Genomic DNA, 23,046 nt, shown 5'->3' with positions numbered 1-23,046 from the left:
TCTCAGTCCCACTGCAGAGACAAAAATGTGTACTGTACCCTTGTTAAAGTGCCTGGTATTGAGTCTTCAAATTGGTAGGTTTGGAAGAATTCAAATAGTCTACCTCAGAAGGCACGTGGGAACAATACCTTGATGAGACAGGTCACTGCAGACAGGGGAGGAGAAGGCGCACACAAGGCAAGGGACAGCAGAAGAGAGAGCATGTTAAATCAGGAGAACTATATGAACCCCAGTTCTCCCTTGCACCCAGGCTTAGAGGGAAGCAGACCTGTGTGTGTTTTTATGAAAGATTTCTCAGATATATTATTGAACAAAGCAAGTTACAGAACGTGAGTATGGTCTGAGCCCACATGCATTAAATCTGTGCATACATGAACATATACTTCCAGAAGGTTTTAAAAGTGAGAAACCACACAGTATCTATATCTTAGAAAGTGGTGTTAGTGGTGGCAGAAGAAACTTTTACTTTTCATTTTATATTTGTTTGTAGGCTTATTTTAAAAATCTATTTGCAAGTCTTTTTAAATTAAAAATTAAAACTCCCAAAAGTTACATTCTCATAAGTTCTGCTTTAGCCCTGTTATTTTCTCTTTATATATTAGCACCATCTGATAGAAATACAACATGAGTCACGTATATGTCTTTAAATTTTCTAGTAGAGGGATGAAGACTTTCTTATAGTGGTTTTCAGACTTAGTATGATCCTTTATTCTTCTAAGTTTATAAATGACTGAGATTCAGATTTGATCTCTTTAGAGAAAAGGGACAAAATTACTAAAAAGGAAACAATGGTTTTCTTGGCAAGGATATTTGTTGTGTAAATTTGATTCTGATTCTGCAGTCTAGCCCAAAGATCAAAGAGGCTGTAACAAAATGGTGTGTAAAGAAATGGTATTTGTTCTTTCATGTCTGAATGGAAGATATGTCAGCAGAGATCAAAAGAAGGAGATGGCACTCTGATTATTGAGACAAAAATATTATTACTACCTGACATTATGAACGCTAATAGTTACTTAGAATGACTCAACCATATAATACCAAATGGATAATTATCTAGAATAAAAACAGAAAATAAAGGATTATCCTCATTCTATCATGTAGTGATAACTTGGGCAGATCTAAAAGAACGACTTAAATGTCGAACCAAAACTTCTTTACCTTCCATTTCCCTCCACCACTCCTAGTTTAGCCGCACTGGATTCTACCAAGTGAAACAAGAATCACTGCATTTGGCCTGACTGTGTGTTCCCCATCTTAAACAGAATAGTAGGCAAAAATATTTTAGACCGTGGCTGTGGAATGACTGAATGAGAGCATTTAACTCAACAAATACATTCTTAAACTGACGAGGGAAGAGATGGGATATTTTAGAATATGGTGACCAGAGGGCTAGAAGATACGTCAGGATGGAAGATGGAAAGGAAAAAATTAGAGGAGGCAGAGAGGAGTCAAAATTGGGGCTGAGAAGTTAGTGAATTAAAGAAAGAAGGAGATAAGATATTACATCCCTGGAACGATTAGGAATAAACAAAAAGAATTTGCATTAGTGTAAAAGGAATGTCTTTCTCAGCACCTATTTAATTTTACTGAGTCCCACCAAAGAAGAAAATAAGTATCTCTTGACGTATAGTCACAGACATCACACTTGCATGAACTCCCATGACAGTACTAAAGTGTTTTTATGTGCTATCCTTTTACCCTTTGGGTTTTGATAAACACCTATCAGAAAAAAGGATATTGCTGAAACTGTACCGTATCCATTCCCTGAATCCTCTAGGGGGTATGAGTGTTCTTTAGTGTTTATTCTGATTATTACCAATTGTATTCCAACAGAAGCTAGTTCTTCCAAGAAGAATGCCTATGACTATTGAACCACTGAATAAAAAATGCTTAGGTCAGGAAGGCTTTTTTTCTCAATATATAACTCCTGTCTCAACATGTGAAATCTATTTTAGTATTAGCTCCTGAATTTACGAAGACAAGTCATCATTTTGCTAGAGTACGAAACAAGAATGAAGAGTTGTCTCCAAACTAGATGAATATTTTAAGAGATCACTGAATAGTTTTCATTCTATTCATGTTAAAGTTGTCATATGCAGGTATGTTTTACCACAAACACAATCATGAAAACAGAAAAGAAGGGGAAAAAGTTAGAGGGAAGGAAAGGCAAGAGATCTTTCTGTACACATGGTCATCAGATGGAGCCATCAAATTTCTAGTCAAACAAAAAATTCAAGGGCAACTGAAGAACTGTGTACAATACTGTGGAATTAAATGTAACAGCTTTTTAGTCTAGACTGAAAAGATGCTGCTTCACACAAAAGAGAGACTCCAATCTGAGAGCTAACAATAACATCAGTAACTCGTTTTCATAAAAACACTGAGGTAACTATAGCAATCTAAAGACTTTAAAGGAAAATATATATTCCTCCAATAAGAGGCTAATGAGTGAACTTCAGGTAATCTTCAGGATTCCAGGATGGATTATGAAAAGCAGCATCTTCTAACATTTAGACGAGGAAGTGATGACCACCAGGCACTTTCAGGTGGTCATAATGTTGATCAAACAGACTTCCCTTTAGGGACAAGATTGCCAGAAGCACGGGAAAGAACATTTCTTAGATGCCTATTTCAAGTGAGGCACATATAAAATCCATAAGTAAAATCTCATTTAGTCCTTACTCAAATCCTGAGATGGATTTTTTTAAATCCAAAATTTAAATATGAGGCTATTGAGTCTCAAGGAAATTATATAATTTTGTTGAAGGCCAAACAGTTAATAAACCGCAGAGCTGGGATTCCAGTGGGTTGATCCGTCTGAGTTAAAGTACATGTTGTCACCTGAAATAGAAGCCTCTGGCAGACGGGATGGGGGACTACAGAAGGCATGGTGCATATGACCTTCAAAAAGGTCTTTGACAAGGTGTCTTATAATCTGCTTGTGAACAAATGTAGAAAATGGGCTCGATGATACAATTCTTTGATGACACCTTAGAAGAGAGATTTCTATCGCCAGAGAGCTCTTTACTCTTTGAGGACTTGCTGAAGAAATATAAGCCATTTTTATGTTATATAAGCTTATTTCCAAAGATGACGACGGAAGTGACAGCAAATATGGCAAATAATGGGATCCTTCAAAATTAAGCTCAACTTGTGTTTTTTCTGTAAATTTAGCCTTCATTTTCTTTACCTTCCAAATCCCATATTATATACTTTAACACTGTGTTTTTAGAGTGTACTAAACAATTTATGACTGATTAGAGGCTGACATGAGCTATTTTCTGTCATTTCTTGTGTATTAGTTTTTTTCCCCTAAATGGGCTTGTACATTTTTAAGAGATGGAAACCATGTCTTACATTTCTGTTTCTCCCATATAATCTGTCACAGGCCTGACAAAGTAGAAGTCACTTCATAAGTGACAACCTGTAGATTAATTTGAGAAATATAAATGAACTCTTGATAACCCTTTCAAAGGGTTGCTGTTTTTCATTAAATTGAGGTAACAGGAACAATTTCCCTCTAAATATATGGTTTTTTAAAAAAAAGTGAGCAACCTAATTGCTTTATAAAATGAAGCCACATTTAGGGTACATATGAGTAGATTTATGAAAATGTCATTGTTACTCTGGCTTCATAAAACTTAAATGTCAAGATGTCTTTGTGTATGAAGAATTGTTGACTATTGTGTTGGATCTCAAAAAATAAAAAGACAATTTCACCTTGTATTTCCTATCCCTTCTCTCTATTGTTTAGTGGCCACTTGGTGGTTAATCTTACCTTAAATTTCCCATCTGAAGAGAAAATGCTAACCCACTTATTATCATAATCTGCAATGATTATGTCCCCACTGGGATGTACAGCTACTCCTGTGGGCCGCTGCAGCTGCCCAGGAGAGCGTCCTCGTATGCCAAAACGACTTTTGAACTGGCCATCATTGGAAAATACCTGTAAAACAAATTACATTCATTGGAATGTGAACCAGCACAGAAATTGCTGAGCGAGAAATAGGCAAGAACATTTGTCATATGTACTACAGGTCAGAACATGCAAACTCTATTTAAGAAAAATAGTCTACATACACATAATAAACTTCTTCCCTTGTGCCATGTATCTTAAGTCTAAAGTAAGAAAATATGCAACTATACTTTATCAATGTAAGTAGTTAAAGATATACAGTTAGGGGCTATACCTGTACACATTGGTTGTTACTGTCTGCAATTAGTATCTTTCCACTTGTAGATGCAGCTACCCCCTGAAGATTTGTAAACTCTCCTTTATTTCTTCCTTTGGTACCTAAAAATAAACGATAAAATCACAGAAATTAAGCATGAGAGAATTAGATTTCTCAGTTTTAGCAAAAGAATAATTCAGGCTTCCATAAGTAGCCTGAGAATGCATAATTGTTTTTCATTATACTTTTTAAAAAAGAGAACTCTCTCCCCGCAAGACCTGAACTGTATGCTACTAAACTTCTCTTCCAGAACAATAAGCCTTTGCAAAATCACTTTTTAAGGCAAATGCCAGTCTTCTCTTATTAATCTGTAGCTGCATATTAACATGATTAAAATATACTGGGATTCCACAAAGAGATAATAATAAAAACTAATATTCCAACCAAGGAGAAACAATAGGAGAGGAGCCTTACTTTGGAGTTTTGCCAAGATCCCACCCTCTCACACAGCACTCTTAGAAGAACCTAGACGCTTGATTTTCAGTGCATTTAACAAACCATAAGGCCACAGATGTTATGAAAATAACAGGCTGATTTTCATATACAGATGCTCCTCGACTTACAATGGGGTTACATCCCAATAAAGTCCAAAAATCGTACATTGATCCATCATAAATTGGGGACCATCTGTACTGGATTTACTTATGATTTATTTTCAAAAATTCAGTATCTCATAGGCAGTGTATTCTTCCTGAAATTATAAAAGATATCTTGACAAGGCACTTTCTAGATTAAATGAATAAGAAAGACAAAAGGAAATTAATCCAAGGACATATTCTCATCTTACTATTTTTTAAAGGGAGCACTGAGGCAGGGGGGAAAAAAAGCAAAAGCACGTACAGGTTAACAGGTATCTGTTTTTTGTTTCAAAAGAAGTTTTTATAACTTATTTCAATATGACTACGTAAATATTAATGGATGGAAACAGAATGAACTTTGCTCAACGATGACCGGGAAGGAAGTTTAAAGTTTCATAGTTAGAGAGAGAAAACCATGCCTCAGTTTTATAATTTCATTTATATTCAAAAGAGCAATTCGATATTTTGTTTTTAGACATCAATGTAGGGTCTTAGGAAAGAGCAGACAAGGACACACTGATGGTGGATAATGTCAAACACACGCTGAAGCACTGCATGGGAAGAGACTCTTCTGAAACAGATTTGTGGGTTTAGGAAGTGAAACTGGTGATATACTGAACTCAGAAAAAAATCAACAACAGAACTGCTGTGCAGAACAATCTCATCAGCTCACCCAGTTCTCACCAGACGCACATAGCAGTCATTTTTTTTGAAGCCACGGACTCTGTCAAGTTTACTCAGTATCTCCCTGTCTCATCTACACTCACTTAATGTGAAAGAAAAATTTGAGATCCAGATACTCAACAGAACATCTTCCACGTTGTGAAGGAAACTGTTCTATTTTATCTCAGACATATTAGAAGAGAGGGTCCTCTGTATTTGCTCCACATAGAATATCCATAATATGCATGTATATGGTATCAGTGAACGCTCTTTAAAAAAGGTGTGCTGGTATCTGGTGGTGGGGGACAGAGGAAGGGGTACCTTGAAGGAGGTATGCACTAATGTGGTATTCATTTTTGGTCATTCCCCCAATGTCTGAATAACAGCTGGGTAACAGGTACAGCAAAACTGGAGAACCAGAAAAAGAAATAATTCTAAACCGCTCAGTTTATAAATACTTTTTAAAAGGTAGTGGGGGCAGGTCAGCTTCTCTTAAGAAAAGCATGGAATTTAGCAAGATGAGGAACTGAGGACCACTTAAAGAAACATAATTAAAAAACAAGAGTTGTACAACTAAGACTGGACATAACCAAAGATGTAACTGTAGAGAAAACCCAGGCTGTTCTAGATTCTTGCTTACGTAAAATTGGAATTGCACCCATGGCTCAGAGGGCATGCAGGAAGGGAAAGGAAATACTGCAAATAAAGAGAGCGGGGGCTAAAAAGCACCTGAACAGAGCAGATGAACACTGATTTGCTGTCCTCTGGTTCAGCCAGGTAAGGACAAAAACTGCCTGCTGCCTCTTTCATTTAACCTTTTGTCTATCCTGCTATGGACAAAGCTTATTCTATTCAGAGATGACTCTGTAGGCAGCAGCAGTTGATGAAAGAAGGGGAAAAAATGGAGAAAATAATTCTTTAGGAAGGGAGGGCCTTAGTCAAAAAGATTCTATTTTCCTTCTGAAAATATGGAGATGATGTTAGAAGAGGGAAAACACATGAACAAAAAACCTAACACTTTTTTTGTTCTTTGAAGAAATAAACACACATTTTTGAGTGTCAGTAGAAAATGGGAAATAATTGTATTTTGATGTATAATTTTAAAACTTGGAAATACATTTAGTTGGACTCCATATTAATAACACTCAGAACAAGGAGATGGAAGACTATCTGCCCAACCTGAAATGAACAGGAGATGCTCAGTACCTGTCAGTATAGGTCACGAGAGCCATGGAACTGAGTGCCATAGAACACACTGCTGATAGACGTTCTGTAGCCTCTACTAAGCTCCGGGGTGATGGGTCAGCTGAGCTCTTATTCTTGGTCTCAAGTTAACAATAGCTTGGGTCTGTTGCCCCACATGTAAATAAAATCATAGGGTTGGAGGAACAACTGCTAGTCTAACATTGCCTATATGTTTTTAGAAGAGGCTAGATGAAACTGGCACTGCCATTTTAATTTTATAATATTTGTTTTGTTGTTGTTTTGCTTGGTCAATAAGTTTATTGTCTTTATCTGAAAAGTCCTCATAGAAAATTGTTGTTTGGTTTAGGTCTCAGCAGCCCACTCCTGAGCTCTGAGGAAGTTTACTTCTTTCTTAAGCTTGTAACACTTGTTTTCAAAAATCTTTTTCTTTAAGCCACGTGGCTCAGTTTCTGAATAGCTGGGTTGGCATTACTGGTAACGTCTCTGATTCTTAGGAGCATTTTTTGTCATCAGAAATTAGTCATCATCATTTTTTAAAAAACACTATTTGAAAACACAGCAGGATGACAGCGTTGCTCTTGAAGACTAACGGACACCACCAGCATATTCTTGAGGGACAACTGATGCTGATTATTTTTACTAGCAGTTAAACTAGAAAAATCTTGATGGTGAGTAATGATGCAGAACTATAACATATTGTCATTATGCTGAAATGTTCAAATGTTCCAAAGTGTCTCAGGACAAAAATAAAATAAATTGAAATTCCAGAAGTGAGAAATAATTTGGGATCATGCTTTACTTTTCAAGATTTCTAGTAAATTCTCTTTAGTCTATACAAAAGACACCCCAGTAAAGTATTCTAAATATATGATGAAAACTAGTTTTTTCCTAATGAATATAAATGTAACACAAAATATGCATAATACTTATAAAATATTTTCCTGTCTAGTTTGATGTAAAAGATTTCATTTGATGGTTACATATTGTCTAGTAAAATGAGTAACACAAATTTTTAAAGTAATTATAAACAATTTGACAATAACTTCATAAGATAATTAAACTCATATTTTCCAGATGATAAACTAGCCTATGAAGCACAAAGTGAATTTTTAAGCCAACAGCCTCTCACTCGTGCTCCTCCTGGTCACTTCCACCCACTCCTTCAGGAGTATTACACAAGTAAGGTGAGCCCCTAGACTGAAATACGGGATCAGCAAATGCAGATTTCCTCTACCCACTCCAACTTAATATGAAAATTAATGCTAAATAAATCTAGATACTTTGAATGGAATAATGCAACGAGATGAAACTGAGCCTAGTGTCTAACACAGTATCTTCAACCAAGCAGGTGCTTAGCAAATACTTGCTGAATGAATGAGTGCATGAACGAGTTATTAGTGACTGAATGAGTAATTTACAACCCACATTACATAATAGGAAAACAAAATCATCGTTAACATTTATAGCACTTTCTTGTAATTCTCTCATGTACTCCCTATAACAATCGCATGAGCTAGCAGGGAAACTATTATCATTCCCATTTTATAGATGAGAAGGTTGAAGCTAGACACATCATAAAGGTACTTGGGTAGTTAGAGACCAAGGAAAGAATAAATCTTGGTTCTCCTGACACTTTACATAGTATTTTTTCCAGTAAACACATTATTTCTTTCTAAGTGGATTTTAAAATACCAGGTTTTGGAGGTGAGGATAATTACTCTTTGGGCTTATATGGATCATGTTTTATCCTTAAAATTCTTTAGAAAACCCCACTCTGTATCACATGTCATTTTAACTGTTTAACTCTCTGTGTCCCTCACTAGACTGTAAGCTCTCTGAGGGGAGGAGGAACATCTGTCCTGTACACTGTTGTACCTTATAATGTAGCACAGTGCCTAGCATTCAGTAAACATTAGTTGTATCTTTTTTTCCACTTGAAATGCAAGAAGCATTCCCAAGGATGAGATTCTCTAAGGGTGTGGAGGTGTTCCTATAAGGACCTTAGATGCCAAATTAGCATAACCTTCCTCCTCATTTGTAGGGAGGTAAGGTGAGGCAGTGAAGAGGGGCATAAAATAATATATCTTCCCCTAAAGCCTCTGGACTCATGCTAACTGATTTTACACATTAGTTTGAAATCACACTGTTCTTAAGTACAAATGAGTGTTTCATTTGACTTCTCATCGACTCATTAAGGTATAGTGTATGAATTACATAATTTCAAACAATTCAACTGTCATCTTTCACTCTTTCCCACATCTTCCAGCTTCCCCTTTGTTCAGTGACTTTATTTAGTAGCTGACAAAGCTCATGGCTCCTAGTCAACAAACTCCAACAGTCAGGGAAAAATAATCCCTGTGTTTCAAGGAATCGTCATCAACAGATGCTCTAAGCTAAATGAACAAGCCATTATGAGCTGGTTCCAGCATACCACATATTATACTGTAGCAGGTATATTAAGATATTGAGTTATTAGGAACTGAAAGTATCTTATATCTACTAAGGATTTTAAGTACGATGACATTTAGCACAAGGCCTGGCTCAGACAATGCCTGTTCTTCTCTCCTGTTTCCATTTCCCATCTATTCCTCCCTGAACCACAACTCCTATTTTCTACATTTCAGTAAAGCTCAGGATTTAAAGTAACTTCTCTGTACTTTTCACTTCCAAATTGATCTCTGTGGTCCTGACATCAAACCCCAAATGCCTACTATGCACTTCAACCTAGATGATCAAAACTGAAACATACCTATTCTTCCTCTTACTCTCCTTATCTTGGTTGATAATGATAATAACAATAACAAAAACATTCAACATTTCCACTTGAAATGCAGGAGTCCTTACCATGTGCCTGCACTGTTCTAAGACTTTACATCCATTATTTTACTTCTCACCACATGAGGTATGCATTAAAATCATACCCACTTTACAGATGAAGAAATTGAGGCATGGAGAGGTTAAATAATTTTCTCTAAATTATATGGCTAATAAACAGTAGGCTGAGATTAAAATTGAGGCAGTTAGGTTTTCGAGCTCTTTATCTACTATGTTCTTAACTACCTATTACTTCTATACTACAACTATGAATTATGTGTTAACTAGTACTACCTACTTCACCTCTCTAAAATGTAGTGAACATTACTCAGTGCCAGGCACTGTTCTACGCTCTTTTGTGTACTAATTCATTTAATCCTCACACCAACCCTGAGGTAGGTTCTTTTATCCCCATTTTATGGAGAAGATTGAGCACTGAGAGGTTGAGTAACTTACCCAAGATTGCACAGATAGGTAAGTGGTGGTGTTGGGGCTGGAACCAGGGCAGTCTAGCTTCAGAGTCCACAACTATCTACTCCTCTGCCTCATGGCCCTACAGAACTCAAGTCAAATAGGTGGGAGATCAAACTGGTCATGAACTTCTGCCCTCTTCCTTCCAAGCATTCTATAAATCTGCTGTTTCCTCTCTACTCCATCACATCACTCTTAATTCTGGAACTCATAATAGCTCATGTGGACTACTGCAGTAGCTTCTTCACAGTTCCCGGATCTCCAGGAAACATTTTCAATACATCCCTTATAATGCCCCCAGGTTCTCTGGAAAGAAAATATCTTAGTAAGTCACTACTCTACGTATATCATACATTGCCCGCTGCCTCCTCTACCCCCTCATATAGCTATGGTTTTCAAGCCCTAATGTATCACTGGAGTTTGCAGAATGGAGATTCCTGGTTCCTCTCCAGAGAGTCTAATAATTCTGTAGGTGCAGCTGCAAATTCGGGAATTTTCATTTTCACCAGGCACCCCAAGGTGTTCTTATGCATGTAGTTTATGGACCACACTTTGAGTAACACAGGTTTACAGAACAAAGTCTCAGCTCTTTATCAAGGAAACAACCTGGTCTCTGCTTTTAACTCACTTCGTTCGATGCTCCAGGATAATGGAATCACTTACAGTTCCTTAAACGACCGAGTTTCTCACTTTTATGCCTCTGTACGTGCTTTCCCTTCGTACACTGTATGATATAATGTAGTGTAGTGACTTACTAAGATATTTTCCTTCCAGAGAACCTGGGGGCATTATAAGGGATGTATTGAAAATGTTTCCCGGAAAGCAGGGAGACTATAAATAAGCTACTGCAGTAGTAAACTCTCCTTTCCTCCTTCCATGTGACAGACTCTTTCTCTTTCAAAGTCTATTGAAGTTTAGGTGTCCTCTCTAGGAACCTTTCATAACTCCCCTCCACCTGCCACTCTCTTCCCTCAGCCCACCCTGACTTCTATGCCTTGATGCATACCGAAGGCACAACATTTTTTGCATGTCTGTCCCCTTCTCAACTATGGCTTCCTCTAGATCAGAGTCAGGATCTTATCCCTCTTTCTGTAAGACAACCTAGCACTGAAGGTCCTCAAACAGCAGAGTCATATCTAACTAGGGGGCTGGATAATGGGTGAGGAAGATGAAAATTTTTGTTGAAATTACCCCCCAAAATCCTTTATATCACCAGAAAATGATGATTCGCTTTCATGAATACATATAATTAACACATGTACTTTCATGAATATATATAATTAACACATGTACTTATATAATTAAAGCATGTATTAGTGTTGTATGAACACTAATACATGTTTTAGGAAAACTATACATCTTTATGCACAAAACCAGTGCCACAAAAAAGCTCAGTATGTGTGAGACCAGCCGAAGGAACAGCAGGATCACAGTTGCCATCTCACATGTGTAGTTGAATCTAAATGATTTCTGGATTACATGTGGCAGTCTTCAACGCATGCATAAAGGGATTGTTCAAATCATGTATGTTCTATTATCATGCACCTAACAGCCTGAAGTTCTAAAACAGAGGTATAACTGTAAAATAAAGTTGAACACCTCTAACTACTAATATAAATTCTACCCATTTGTAGCCAAAGGCACAGATGTTGGAAAGACAAGTTCTTAGACCAGCACTGTTTGATATTGCCTGGCATAGTCCCATGCATGTGAACACATGGGAATGACTGCCTTGCAGCTTAGTGCACTGTTGCCTGGTCTGTGTGCCCCTGGACCTCAAAACTGGGGCCTGACAGTGATGACAGGGAAATAAAATAAGGTCATCAAAAGTAGGTCATGACTTGATCTTATTCAAACAGGCAAAGTACTTATGCAAAGTATTCTTCTGGGTATTGCTGGGGATTATAAATGATTAAAGACATCATCCTTGACCTCAAGGAATTTACAATCCTGTTAGGAAATAGGACCCAGGCATAAATAATGATCATCACAATATATCCTAAAAAGGAAGATGGTACTTGAGGGAAGGATAAAATTGGTAAAAGAATTCATGGATGAAGGAGCCCAGGTGTAAGAGCACAGAGGGCGTTCAAAGAGCAGTGAGCTACGACACCGATTTGTCCAATCTCATCACTTTTCATTCCTCTGACCTTTGCTCACCTTGAATAGGATGTGCTCCCTAGATCATTAATCATGGTTTCTCCTCTTCACTTTTCCTTTTCACTTCACACTGGTCCCTCTGTCTAGGATGCCATTTCCACCTGTCAACTTGGATAAGTCCTACTTGTTGGCTAATATACCCTCCGCCAGAAAAGTAAAATGGTGTTAAAGACGGAGATACACAAAATGGCACCTGAGAAAGTTTGCCGGAAAACCCCCACCCAGAAAAATCCCCTAGCTGCCACATCACCTTCCCATGTGCACAATTTTGCCTGCTTATGAGAAAGTCCCAGCTCAGTTTAAACCCCACTCACTTCCCTCCCCTTCCTTCTTAGCCAATAGGAACACTCCAGCTCAGCCTAACTGGATATAAAAGGCCCACCCTGACTCTCCCTGCTGCTGCTCCCGCTTTCGAGAGGGCAGCCCACTTGTTCATTCTGCCTGCCTAATACACTTCGGTTGAGTCCCTGTCTCCTGGTGTGTCTTATTTTGTGCTTGGGCTGGGGTTTTTCCTTTCACTACTCATCCTTCAAGTCCAGGTTTAAACTCCTTCTCATTTCTATAGATTTCCATCTCCTAACCCCTGGAATTAGAGTTGGTTATACAACAGTCACCTTAAACTGTAAGCTCTTTGAAGGAGGATATCTCATTTCTTTCATCTCTATATTCCTATCTAACATAATGCCTGGCAGGTACTAAGTGCCTTAGAAATGTTTTTTGAGGTATGTTATTGCACAGCAAATGTTGAATGTTGACTGGACTCTGGATTAGCACATAAAGAGGAATACCAAAAAAAACCCAAAAAATCTTAGGAATAAATTTAATAAGGAGGTGAATGATCTGAAAACTGTAAGACATTGATAAAAGAAACTGAAGACAACACAAATAAATGAAAAGATGTCCTGTGTCAATAGACTGGAAGAATTAATATTGTTAAAATATCCATACTACCCAAAGCAATCTACAGATCCAGTGCAATTCTTATCAAAATTTCAAAGACTTTTTTACAGAAATAGAAAAAGCAATCCTAAGATTCATATAGAACCACGAAAACTCCCAAATAGCCCAAACAATCTTAAGCAAAAAGAACAAAGCTGGAGGCATCACAGTACCTGATTTCAAAATCAATCCCAAAGCTAGAATAATCAAAACAGCATGGTACAGGCATAAAAATAGACATATAGACCAATGGAACAGAATGGAGAGCCCAGAAATAAACACACACATTTACAGCTTACTGATTTTCGACAAAGATTCCAAGAAACATGCAATGAGGAGGAAAGTCTATTCAATAAATGGTGCTGGGGAAAACTGGATATTTACATACAGAAGAATGAAATTGGACCCTAATCTCATACCATATACAAAAATCAACTCAAAATGAATTAACATTTAAACATGGGACCTGAAACATAAGAAAACATACAGGAAAAGCTCCGTGACATTGGTCTGGGCAATGACTGTTTGGATATAACCCCAAAGCAGAGGCAACAAGGCAAAAATAGACAAACAGGACTAAATTAAAAAACTTCTGTACAGCAAAGGAGACAAACTACAAAATAGAAGAATATATGTGCAAACCACGTATCTGAAAAAGGGTTAATATCCAAAATATATAAGGAACTCAAACAACAGTAAGAAAACAAATAACCTGATCTTACAATGGGCAAAAGATCTGAATAAACGCTTCTGAAAAGAAGACACACAAATGGCCAACAGGTATATTTTAAAAATGCTCAACATCACTAATCATCCGGGAAATGCAAATTGAAACCACAATGAGACAGCACCTCCCACCGGACAGAAGGACAGAAGAGGACAGAAGAGGGTCCAGCCGCACCACTGCCGTCCGCCGGGCCGTTGGGTGCGCTCGAGGCCTGAGAAGAGCTCCTTAGCCCCGGGGGTGTGCGGGGCCTTGGGGCGGCGGTCATCTTCCACTAGAGGATTCCGAGGGCAAGGGTCAGCTAAAGGATCCCGGGCCCTTCAGTGGCTAGAGTGGCCCCTCTGGGTTCGGGGAGGCCTGCTCGGGACCGGACTTCGCACCGCGTAGAAAGAAATAAGATACCGGCCCGCACCCGTGCGCCGCTACCGGCCCGCACCCGTGCGCCGCCGCTGTGCAAATGCGGCCCTCGGAGCCCACTCTGGAACCCCCAGCAGTCGCTCTCCGCTGGCACCGCAATCTTAACCCTTGGGCACTGGCCAAAGGTTGGGTAACGCTTCGAATTCGCTCTCACCTCATCTCCTTTTCCCTAAACGTCTGTTTTGAGTATCAGGAGCTGAAGATCCTGCAAGCCTCGGTCGAGGCCGGTGCTTGGTAGCTCGTGCAGGTGGGAACGCTGGCCCCGCACTCTGCACTCTACCGCATTCATTAAGATTCACAGCATCGGCCAGCCCACCGCTCAGCGGGAAGACCCAACTCCAAACTGGGCACTTGGGAGATTCTCAATGCCAAGTTGGGTCCGAAAGAGTTTATGGAGAAGACTTCACTAAACTGTCTAGAACAAGTGATAAAATATTATTTAGAGATGTGTTTGTATGCTTGGTGAACCCTAGGCTAAATGATGCATTGTCAGAGAATATTCTTGGACTGTCGATCTATTTGAATGCATGCAACATATATTTTTTGAGGGAAAAAAAAGGTAGAAAGAAATTCTTAATGCTAACTATAGACAGCATTGAAAAATGCGGGGTGGGGGAGGACAAAGAAAATTAACATTATTCATAATTCCTCAACCTAGAGATAACCACTGTTAGTATTTTGGTATATTTTTATCTTTTTATATTAATAATTTGTGTGCCATTCTGTAGCCTAGTTTTTCCCTTCAGCATTATATCACATTTTCTATACAGTTAGGGAATAGAATTATATATAAATCAAACTACATGTACCATAGGTATGAGTAATGACAAAAAAATGCAAAAAAAAAAAAAAAAAAAAAGACCAAAGATAGCAAGTGTTTCTGAGGCTGTGGAGAAAAGAGAACTGGTGGAAATGTAAATTAGTAGAGCCATTTTGAAAAACAATATGGAGGTTCCCCCCAAAATCAAAAATAGAAATATGATCCAGTAATCCCACTACTAGGCATATATCTAAAAGATCCCACTACTAGGTATATATCTAAAAAAATTGATATCACTATCTTGAAGAGATATCTGCACTCCCATGCTCATGGCAGCATTATTCACAATAGTCAAGATATGGCTAAGTGTCCATCAACAGATGAATGGATAAAGAAAACATGGTATATTTACACAATTCAGCCTTAAAAAATAAGGAAATCCTGTCATCTCTGACAACTTTTTTTTTTTTTTTTTTGTCTTTTTTGTGACCGGCACTCAGCCAGTGAGTGCACCAGCCATTCCTATATAGGATCCGAACCCGTGGCGGGAGCATCGCCGCACTCCCAGCGCCGCACTCTCCCGAGTGCGCCACGGGCTCGGCCCCATCTCTGACAACTTAGTTGAACCTGGAGGATATTGTGTTAAGTAAAATAAGCCAGACACAGAAAGACAAATACTACATGATCTCACTTATATATAGAATCTAAAAAAGTCAATATCAAAATATCATGTTATACATCATAAATAGTTTTTACTTGTCAATTTTAAAAATAAAAAAAAGAGGAATGGGCCAGTAAGATTTGCCTTTCTTTCTGCTCCTACATACCTGAGGTGTACAGCATCTGTTACGGGCTGAATTAGGTCCTCCCAAAATTCATATGTTGAAGTCCCAACCCTTAGTACTTCGGAATGTAACCATATTTGGACATAAGGCCTTCAAAGAGGTGATTAAGTTACAACAAGGCCATCAAGATGGGGCCCTAATCCAATATGATTAGTATCTTTATAAGAAAAGGAAGAGGCGCCAGGGGTACGAGTGTGCAGAGGGACAACCATGTGAGGACAAAACAGCAAGAGGGCAGCCATCTGCAAACCAAGGGTTTCCTCAGAGGAAACCAATCCTTCTAGCACCTTGATCTTGGACTTCTAACTCTAAAACAGTTCCAATTTTAGAACTGAGAAAATAAATTTCTGGTTTTTAAGCCACCCAGACTGCGGTATTTCGTTACGGCAGCCCTAGCACACTAAGACAGCATCTTTACTTCATTAATAAACTCAGATATCATGCTGTATGCCACACTCTGTTCTGAGCTCTTTACAGATGTTTAAACATTTAAACACGTTTCCACCTTTCCAGTGCCAGTGAATCACTAGGACTTCATTTCTCAATGGGTAGGAGGGGAGAAGAATTCCCCAGCGTGGGAGCTGGGGACTCAAAACCAAAATAGTTTGTGGGGAATGGAGGAATACCTCTAAGAAGTCTGTCTGTCTCCTTGCTTGGGTGTCAGAGGAGAGAGATGATGATGATTAATTATAATAACAATAGTAAATTCATAGCTACCATTAATTGAGCACTTGCTATACATAGACAAATGCCAGGCATATTATAAGAATTCTCTCTCATTTCACCCTCAAAACAACCTTACAAACCTTAAAAGTTAGGTAATATTTCATTCCCTTTATTTCACAGAGGAGAAAAGTTTAGAAAGGGTAAACCAGTTGCCCAGTTGCCCAGGAGACTCAGGGTTCAGACCTCGATCTGCCCAACTTCAGATCTGAGCCTTTTGCCACTCAGCACACTACCTGGAGAAGTAGACTAAGGTCACTTGGTTGGGGGATGGAGGTGGATGGAAGAATGAATTTATTAATGCAGGAGATCAATGAGAAGCAGCAAGTTAAGTTTTTTCGAAAAGAAAAGATAGTAGGGAAAATCTGACAGCCTTAACAATTACATGTACAAAAACAATAGCTCTCATTTATTTAGTTCCTGCTCCACGTTAGGCATTAAGGTCAGAACTTAGAACAGTTCTGAGAAGCAGGTATTTTTGCATTTTCACTTCACAGACATGGAAACTGAAGTCCAGGGAAGCTGAGAGACCTGCCGAGGCTCCAGTAAGTGGTGGAACTGGAATGGCAAACCTGGGAGGCTCCCAATCCCGCACCCATCCCAGCTCGTCCGCTCTGTTTTGGCAGGTGTATCAACAACCTCTGCACCCACACTGCGCATATGACCAGTGAATGCATGAGGACCTCCAAGCTCTGAACAGACAAGTTATGTATCATACCACAGTCTTTACCAAGATTCAGTCTGAAGTATTAACATACAGCCGCTTTGCCCAAGAATGTTCCAAGAAGCCTTAGTTTCCCAAGATGTTCCATGGAAAAATTCTATGGTTAGAAAAGTTTGGAAGTGCTGCCTGTTATCCCTCCCCTGCCTCAGAGACTAACAGTGCACATCAGCAGACTCTAAAGCTTCTGAGAAGCTTTGCAGTAAAAAGAAAAATCTGTTTCTTCATCTGGCCTAAGCTTTCCCCAATTGATTTGAACCACAGAATTGTTTTTCTACATGTGTCAGTTAATACACTGTGCAGCACCCTTTTAGAGATATTGCAGTGTAGGACTAAACAGGGAGAAAAAGAAAGCAGGCTGAAGCAACTTTCTGAAACTAACCAAAATGCACATCTTTTTCCCTAAGAATTACGAAGCCCTTTGTTGTTTACATTTAATTTGCCTTCTACTGAGAAAATAAACAGTTAAGAAAAAATGAGAGGCAATGAATCAGAGGAGGGAAGGGCTATTTGCATTCCCAAATCTCTTGGCTCATCCTGCACCTTCTTGCTTCTGCCCCAACCCCATTCCATTCTCCAAGTTTCCACCCACCCTCCCCTTTTCAGGGCTGCTCTCCAACTCCAAACAGTGGGAGGTGACCAAAGCTTGCAGAGCACCACTGTTCCCATCCCCACCCCTTACAGTGCAGAAGCAGTGACAAGGAGCCATCACACGCTGCTCTGCCCACGGGGCTGGCGGATTTCAGAGAAACACAAGTTTCCCGAGACAATGATCTCTCTGCCTCTGAGTTAGGCAAGAGTGCTCTAAAGACACTACCATGGAAGGGGTGGGGGTGGGAAGGAAAGACCGCCAACATGTCCTTTAAAATGTTCAGGTTACGAGTGCTGTGATTTTTCTATTTCTACAATGAATATGCAGCACTTGGAGTGTTAAAAAAGAGGGGGGTTTGAGGAGGGGGGGAGGGAAGAGAGAGGAGAAAGGGGAGGAAATGACATGTCCAGAGAAAGAGCCTGCATAAGCTCACCCGACAAATTACACCAGTATCTCCCAGCACCTTCCTGCAGAAGTTCTGCAGCGTTCCCACGTGCAGTCACGCTCCCCCAGTTCCCCCAGAACGCCGGCATCAGGGCAGTACGCCCTCTGCTTACCCACGCGGAAGATCAGATCGTCTTCGATGGGGTTCTCTTTTCGTTTTCCAGTGCTGTACATGCTCGCGGGTCTTTTCACTGCTTTCTGCTTGACGTGGCCGCTTCCCGGGGATTTCACGCGCCTCTTGACGCCTTCGGTGGTGGGGGAGACGTCAGCCGACCGGATCACTTTCAGCTTAAATGGGCTACCTCGGATGTGCTGGTCATAGAGTCTCAGGGAGAGGGTAAAGTCCCCTTCTTTCTGGACGGTGTACAAAAATTCATAGGTGCCGTTTTTGTTGTCTAGGATCTCCCCGTCCGCCACGCTCCCGTCGGGGGTACTCAGTTCCGCGGTGATGTAGGCATTGCCGGTTTTGCACAGCTCGCCGTCTTTGTCCTTGGTTGTTATGGTGACGGACATGGGCTGCCCTATGATGGTCTGCCGCAGCCCCTCGCCCGTGGCCACCGTCTCGGAGGCGACGGCGTTGGTGGTTAAAATGGTCCCGAGGTTGTGGATGGACTTCTTCAGCCCTTCTGTTTCCACGATGAAATCCAGCTGGTCATTCTCACGCGGGTGTAAGGGGAAGTCTCGGTCGGCCAGCTCGTTCAGCTTCTCGCTCATCTGCTTCTTCACCAGCAGCACCTCGGTTTCCGTGCCGTGGTTCAGGGCTTGCGCCGTGAAGTTGCTGCAGCTCTTTATGCTCTCCTGCCCCTGGAGCAGAGTATCCAGCTGCGTCTGGAGGACCTGCCGGGAAAAACCAAGCCCTCGTGAGTGCCCCCTGCAGGGCAGGGCTCAGCCCGTGGACGTCCGCCACGCCCGCCCGCCCGGACAGCGCCCCCGCGGGCAAGAACGAGCAGTTCTACTCCTGCCCACGCAGGCGGCTCCGAGCACGCAGCATTTCATCGAACCAAGTGAACCCAGATCTAATGCAAAATCCTAACCTGCATCCCAGTACCTTCCGCCTCTCCGCGTCTCTTGCACACATGTATTTCTCGGATCATGTGTTTTGGATAGGGGCAAACAGAAATATCACCATTAAGAGCGTGGCAAACAAATTACTATGCCTGACATCTGAAATATTCATTATTCCGCATCTTTACCTACTGTCTAACTCCCCCTCTCCCTGCTTTCACCACCGAAAGGAACAGAAATTTAACAGATGAAAAGTCTCCACATCTGAACACCAGAAGCTTTTCATCCGTGGTTTTGTGAATAGACATGCAGAGTCAAACAAAAGCTGTATAGTCAGGGTTCACTTTGAAGTTGACTAACAGGTTGGTGTGGGTGAGAGAGCAATTAAGAGACATTATAATTAAGGAAGGAAAACAATCCAGTTTAACTCTAAATCCTGAAAGCATTACGTTATATTCAACTTCACTTTTTGTCATATTATAAACTGATACTCAAGGTCACAGACTCAGAATTTTGCTGAAAACAGAAAAGAAAACAAACAAAAAAATAGCTAGATGTTCCATTAAATGAAAACTCCTGTTCACTGTACAAGGGCAACACTTAAGGACCCATTTGAGTCCCATTTGCTGCTGTTAGCCAGTGCTGTAAGCCAGTGCTGTGATATGTCTTTTACAGGATATCTGTAAGAACAACGGAAGCCTTACTTTGTGTTTGAGGCCGTAGTTGACCTCCAGTTCCATAAGCAGCACACTCTTGCGCACGTTTAAAGTCTTCTGGAGCTCATCAAAGGTGGAGTGGATGTCATCCACGATGCTGGCCTTTTGGTTGGTTAACTGATGAATGATTTCCGAGATGAACTGAAGAGCAGAATCTATTTCTGGGAGCCTGAGGGACAGTTGTTAAAGATCATTGTTTAACATCAACTCAGAAATACTCCAAAATCTATCCAAACACAATATTTTCTAAAACAAGAAAAATTATTTTTCTCTGCCTTTTGTCTTTAAAAAGTAATAACTAAAGAACAGAATGAATAAGACATGACATAATTGCTGCCTTTGAGAGAAGAGACTTCGAGGGTCCATGTGTATTTCAATCTATCTTTAATCATCTAATTTTAATAATTGATGGTACAAGGATTTGAAACTCTCTGAAGAGCCATTATGGCCAGATAATTCTTTGTTAGAGGAGACTGTCCTATGCATTGTAGGATGTTTTAACAGCATCCTGTCTTCTACCAGATGCCAATAGCAACCCCCCCCCACACACACAGCTGTGACACCAAAAAGTGTCTCCAGGCATTGCCAAATGTTCCCTGGGGGGCATAACTGCCCATGGTTGAGAAAGACTGTTCTAAATGTATAGCTGTATCTTTTTCCCAACCACATAAAAAACTTATCCAAACTCAGAGGTTCCTGGGAACTTCTCATGTTTCCAAGTTCCTTTATTGGGGTAGAATTACCACACTTTGATTTATTTTGTCTGCTTTTCAGCTGGTTGTTTATTTCCTCTTTGGTCTTTCTCATGCACCACACAGCTATAGTCGCTTCATTTCCATGCCAAAGAAAGAGCCCAAATGCAGGAAAACGAGGAAAATCGAGCAATCACTGCTCGAAACCATTTTGCAGGGTTCAAATAGAAAGGAGCCAGTCAGAGCCAATACAACGGGCCTGTAAGTGTGTCAAGGACAGCAGCTTAGGAAGGCTCCTCCCGGAGCCTGGTTTCAGGCATGAATTTCAGAGATCACCTGAGAGCATTTTCATCAAATACACTTTAACTCACTTAATCATAATCATGCTAAAACAAAAATGCCACCACTCATAACATAAGGAGATTGGAATTTTACCAAGGGTCAAGAGACAACCTTCATCACTCACTTCTTTATGACTACAGGCCCCTGATCAAAGGAGAATTTATGACACAAAGACTGATACCTTGAAGGGTAACAAGAACCTACTATCACACTGAGACAAGAGACCATGAGTCCTGGCCTCATGCACAGGTGGCCAGTTGGGAGCCTGGGGGAGGAGTGCCACACCTTTTGTTGACAGCATCCAGCTGGACCTGGAGTGAGGCCTTGTGCTGCTCCACCACATCCTTTAGCGGGACAGTGGGGTGCTCTGCGTGTTCCCCCTCAGTGCACTCCCGACACATGGCAGTCTCACAGGACTGGCAGTAAAATTCCATCACCTGTGGTAACACAAGAAAAGTTCCAGGTTTGGTGTCACTGGTTGAGTGCTTACTCTGCACTGAGCGCTTTCCTTGCGGTCTCTCATTTAATTCTCACTGCCACCCCAAGATGTCAGCAATATGATGTCCAGACTTACAGGAGAAAAGGAAGGACACATTTTTCTGTGACAGGTCTCAAACAGAGGTGAATCTGATTTTAAAGCTGCTGCTAGAGCCATAAAAACAGCTTTTTTTTGCAGCCACTCTCCTAAGGCAGAATAGTGTATGGCTGTGGTTCTCCAATTTTTTGGTCTCAGGAAATCTTTATACTCTTTCTAAATGACTGAGGACTCCAAAAGAGCTTTTGTGCATGTGGGTTATAGATAGATAGATAGATAGATAGAGAGATTTGTCATAGTAAAAATTGAAACTGAGAAAAATTTTAAAGTACATATTAATTTACTTTTTTAAAAGCCCATTAAATGTTAAAATGAATAATGTAACATGAGTAATGCTGCTATAATGATAACATCATCTGCCTACCTGAAAATAAAAACACCTTATCCTGATTATACTGAACTCTCAGTAATGCTATAATATAAAGCCTGAAACTTCCTTGTGGAGACATTTCCCTATTCTCCTAGCCGGAAGTAACATCTTCCAATTTTGAATTCCCAAAGCACTTTTTTGGGGAACTTTTTTTGGATGCATAACACATACAGAAAAGGGCATAAATCCTAATGCAGCTTGATGGATTTTTACAACCTGAATGTACCCACCAAAGCATTTTTATTTATACACCACTTATGAAACATCTGTAACATTTCAAGTTCCTGACCACAGGAACTCTCCCACGCAGAGCCTAGATAATGCCATGTATATAGTAGGTATTCGATAACACTGCTGAATGAATGAATGAATGAAAGGAGGCTCTTAGCCATGAGTAGGGTGCCATGTGTAAAGGCAACCCAAAGGACATCTCCTTCCCTATTAAGACTCACTATTTTACATAGTACTTTCTGGAACTGATTCTCCCAGGAATAAAGCACTCAGTTTGCTGACACTGTTTTGGAAACAATCTTTTCCAATGAACCAAATTCGGATGAAAGTCCTTAAAACTACCTCCAAGATCATTATAAATTTCATGTAGCATCAAGCAGGCACACAGTAAATTAGGGGTTTGAAAATACATTTTGGAGGGCACTCCGTGTACATTGCTTCTCTACAGATCTTTTAGAAATATGCTTGGAAAATCAATTGGAAGTTTCCTTTCTTTATCCATCTTCTGCTCAAAAACACTTCTCACACATTCCATTAAAATGTATTTTAACTCAAATAAAAATTCGAATATCCCATGGGAAGACTATGATACTAGTCATTCACACCTTATTTTGGCAAAGTCTGATTTGATCCAGCAGAAAGCCCAGCATATGGAAACTGGTTGATAATTATTTGCTGAAGGGCTGTATAAGCTAAGGGATCCTTCCAAGGGATCTCTCCAGTGAGAGGCAGTGCCCTCTGAGGGAAGACTGCACTTTGGGTTGCATTTGGGCATTTTACCATATTACTTGCCTTCATGTGTTCAG

At 40.1% G+C, this 23,046-nt stretch overlaps 1 protein-coding gene across 5 annotated transcripts in view; it reads right to left on the bottom strand.

Annotated features, from left to right (window-relative positions):
- The window catches only part of TRIM2 (tripartite motif containing 2), a 57,283-nt gene that overhangs the window by 13,667 nt on the left and 20,570 nt on the right, over window positions 1-23,046 (bottom strand). For 2 of the 5 annotated variants that reach the window (XM_063107961.1, XM_063107962.1), the window contains exons 3-7: window positions 21,330-21,481; window positions 19,999-20,179; window positions 18,403-19,126; window positions 4,191-4,294; window positions 3,779-3,946 (exon numbers count right to left, since the gene is read on the bottom strand). In XM_063107961.1, coding sequence (XP_062964031.1) covers window positions 3,779-3,946; window positions 4,191-4,294; window positions 18,403-19,126; window positions 19,999-20,179; window positions 21,330-21,481 — 1,329 coding nt within the window. Of the gene's footprint in view, window positions 1-3,778; window positions 3,947-4,190; window positions 4,295-18,402; window positions 19,127-19,998; window positions 20,180-21,329; window positions 21,485-23,046 lie in introns of all 5 variants that reach the window. The other 3 variants (XM_063107963.1, XM_063107964.1, XM_063107965.1) reach the window with 3 other exon arrangements.

This window comes from Cynocephalus volans, chromosome 9 (genome assembly GCF_027409185.1).
Source record: "Cynocephalus volans isolate mCynVol1 chromosome 9, mCynVol1.pri, whole genome shotgun sequence".
NCBI lineage: Eukaryota > Metazoa > Chordata > Mammalia > Dermoptera > Cynocephalidae > Cynocephalus > Cynocephalus volans.
Note: the sequence above shows the minus strand (reverse complement) of the source record. Positions and strands in the feature narration are given on the sequence as shown.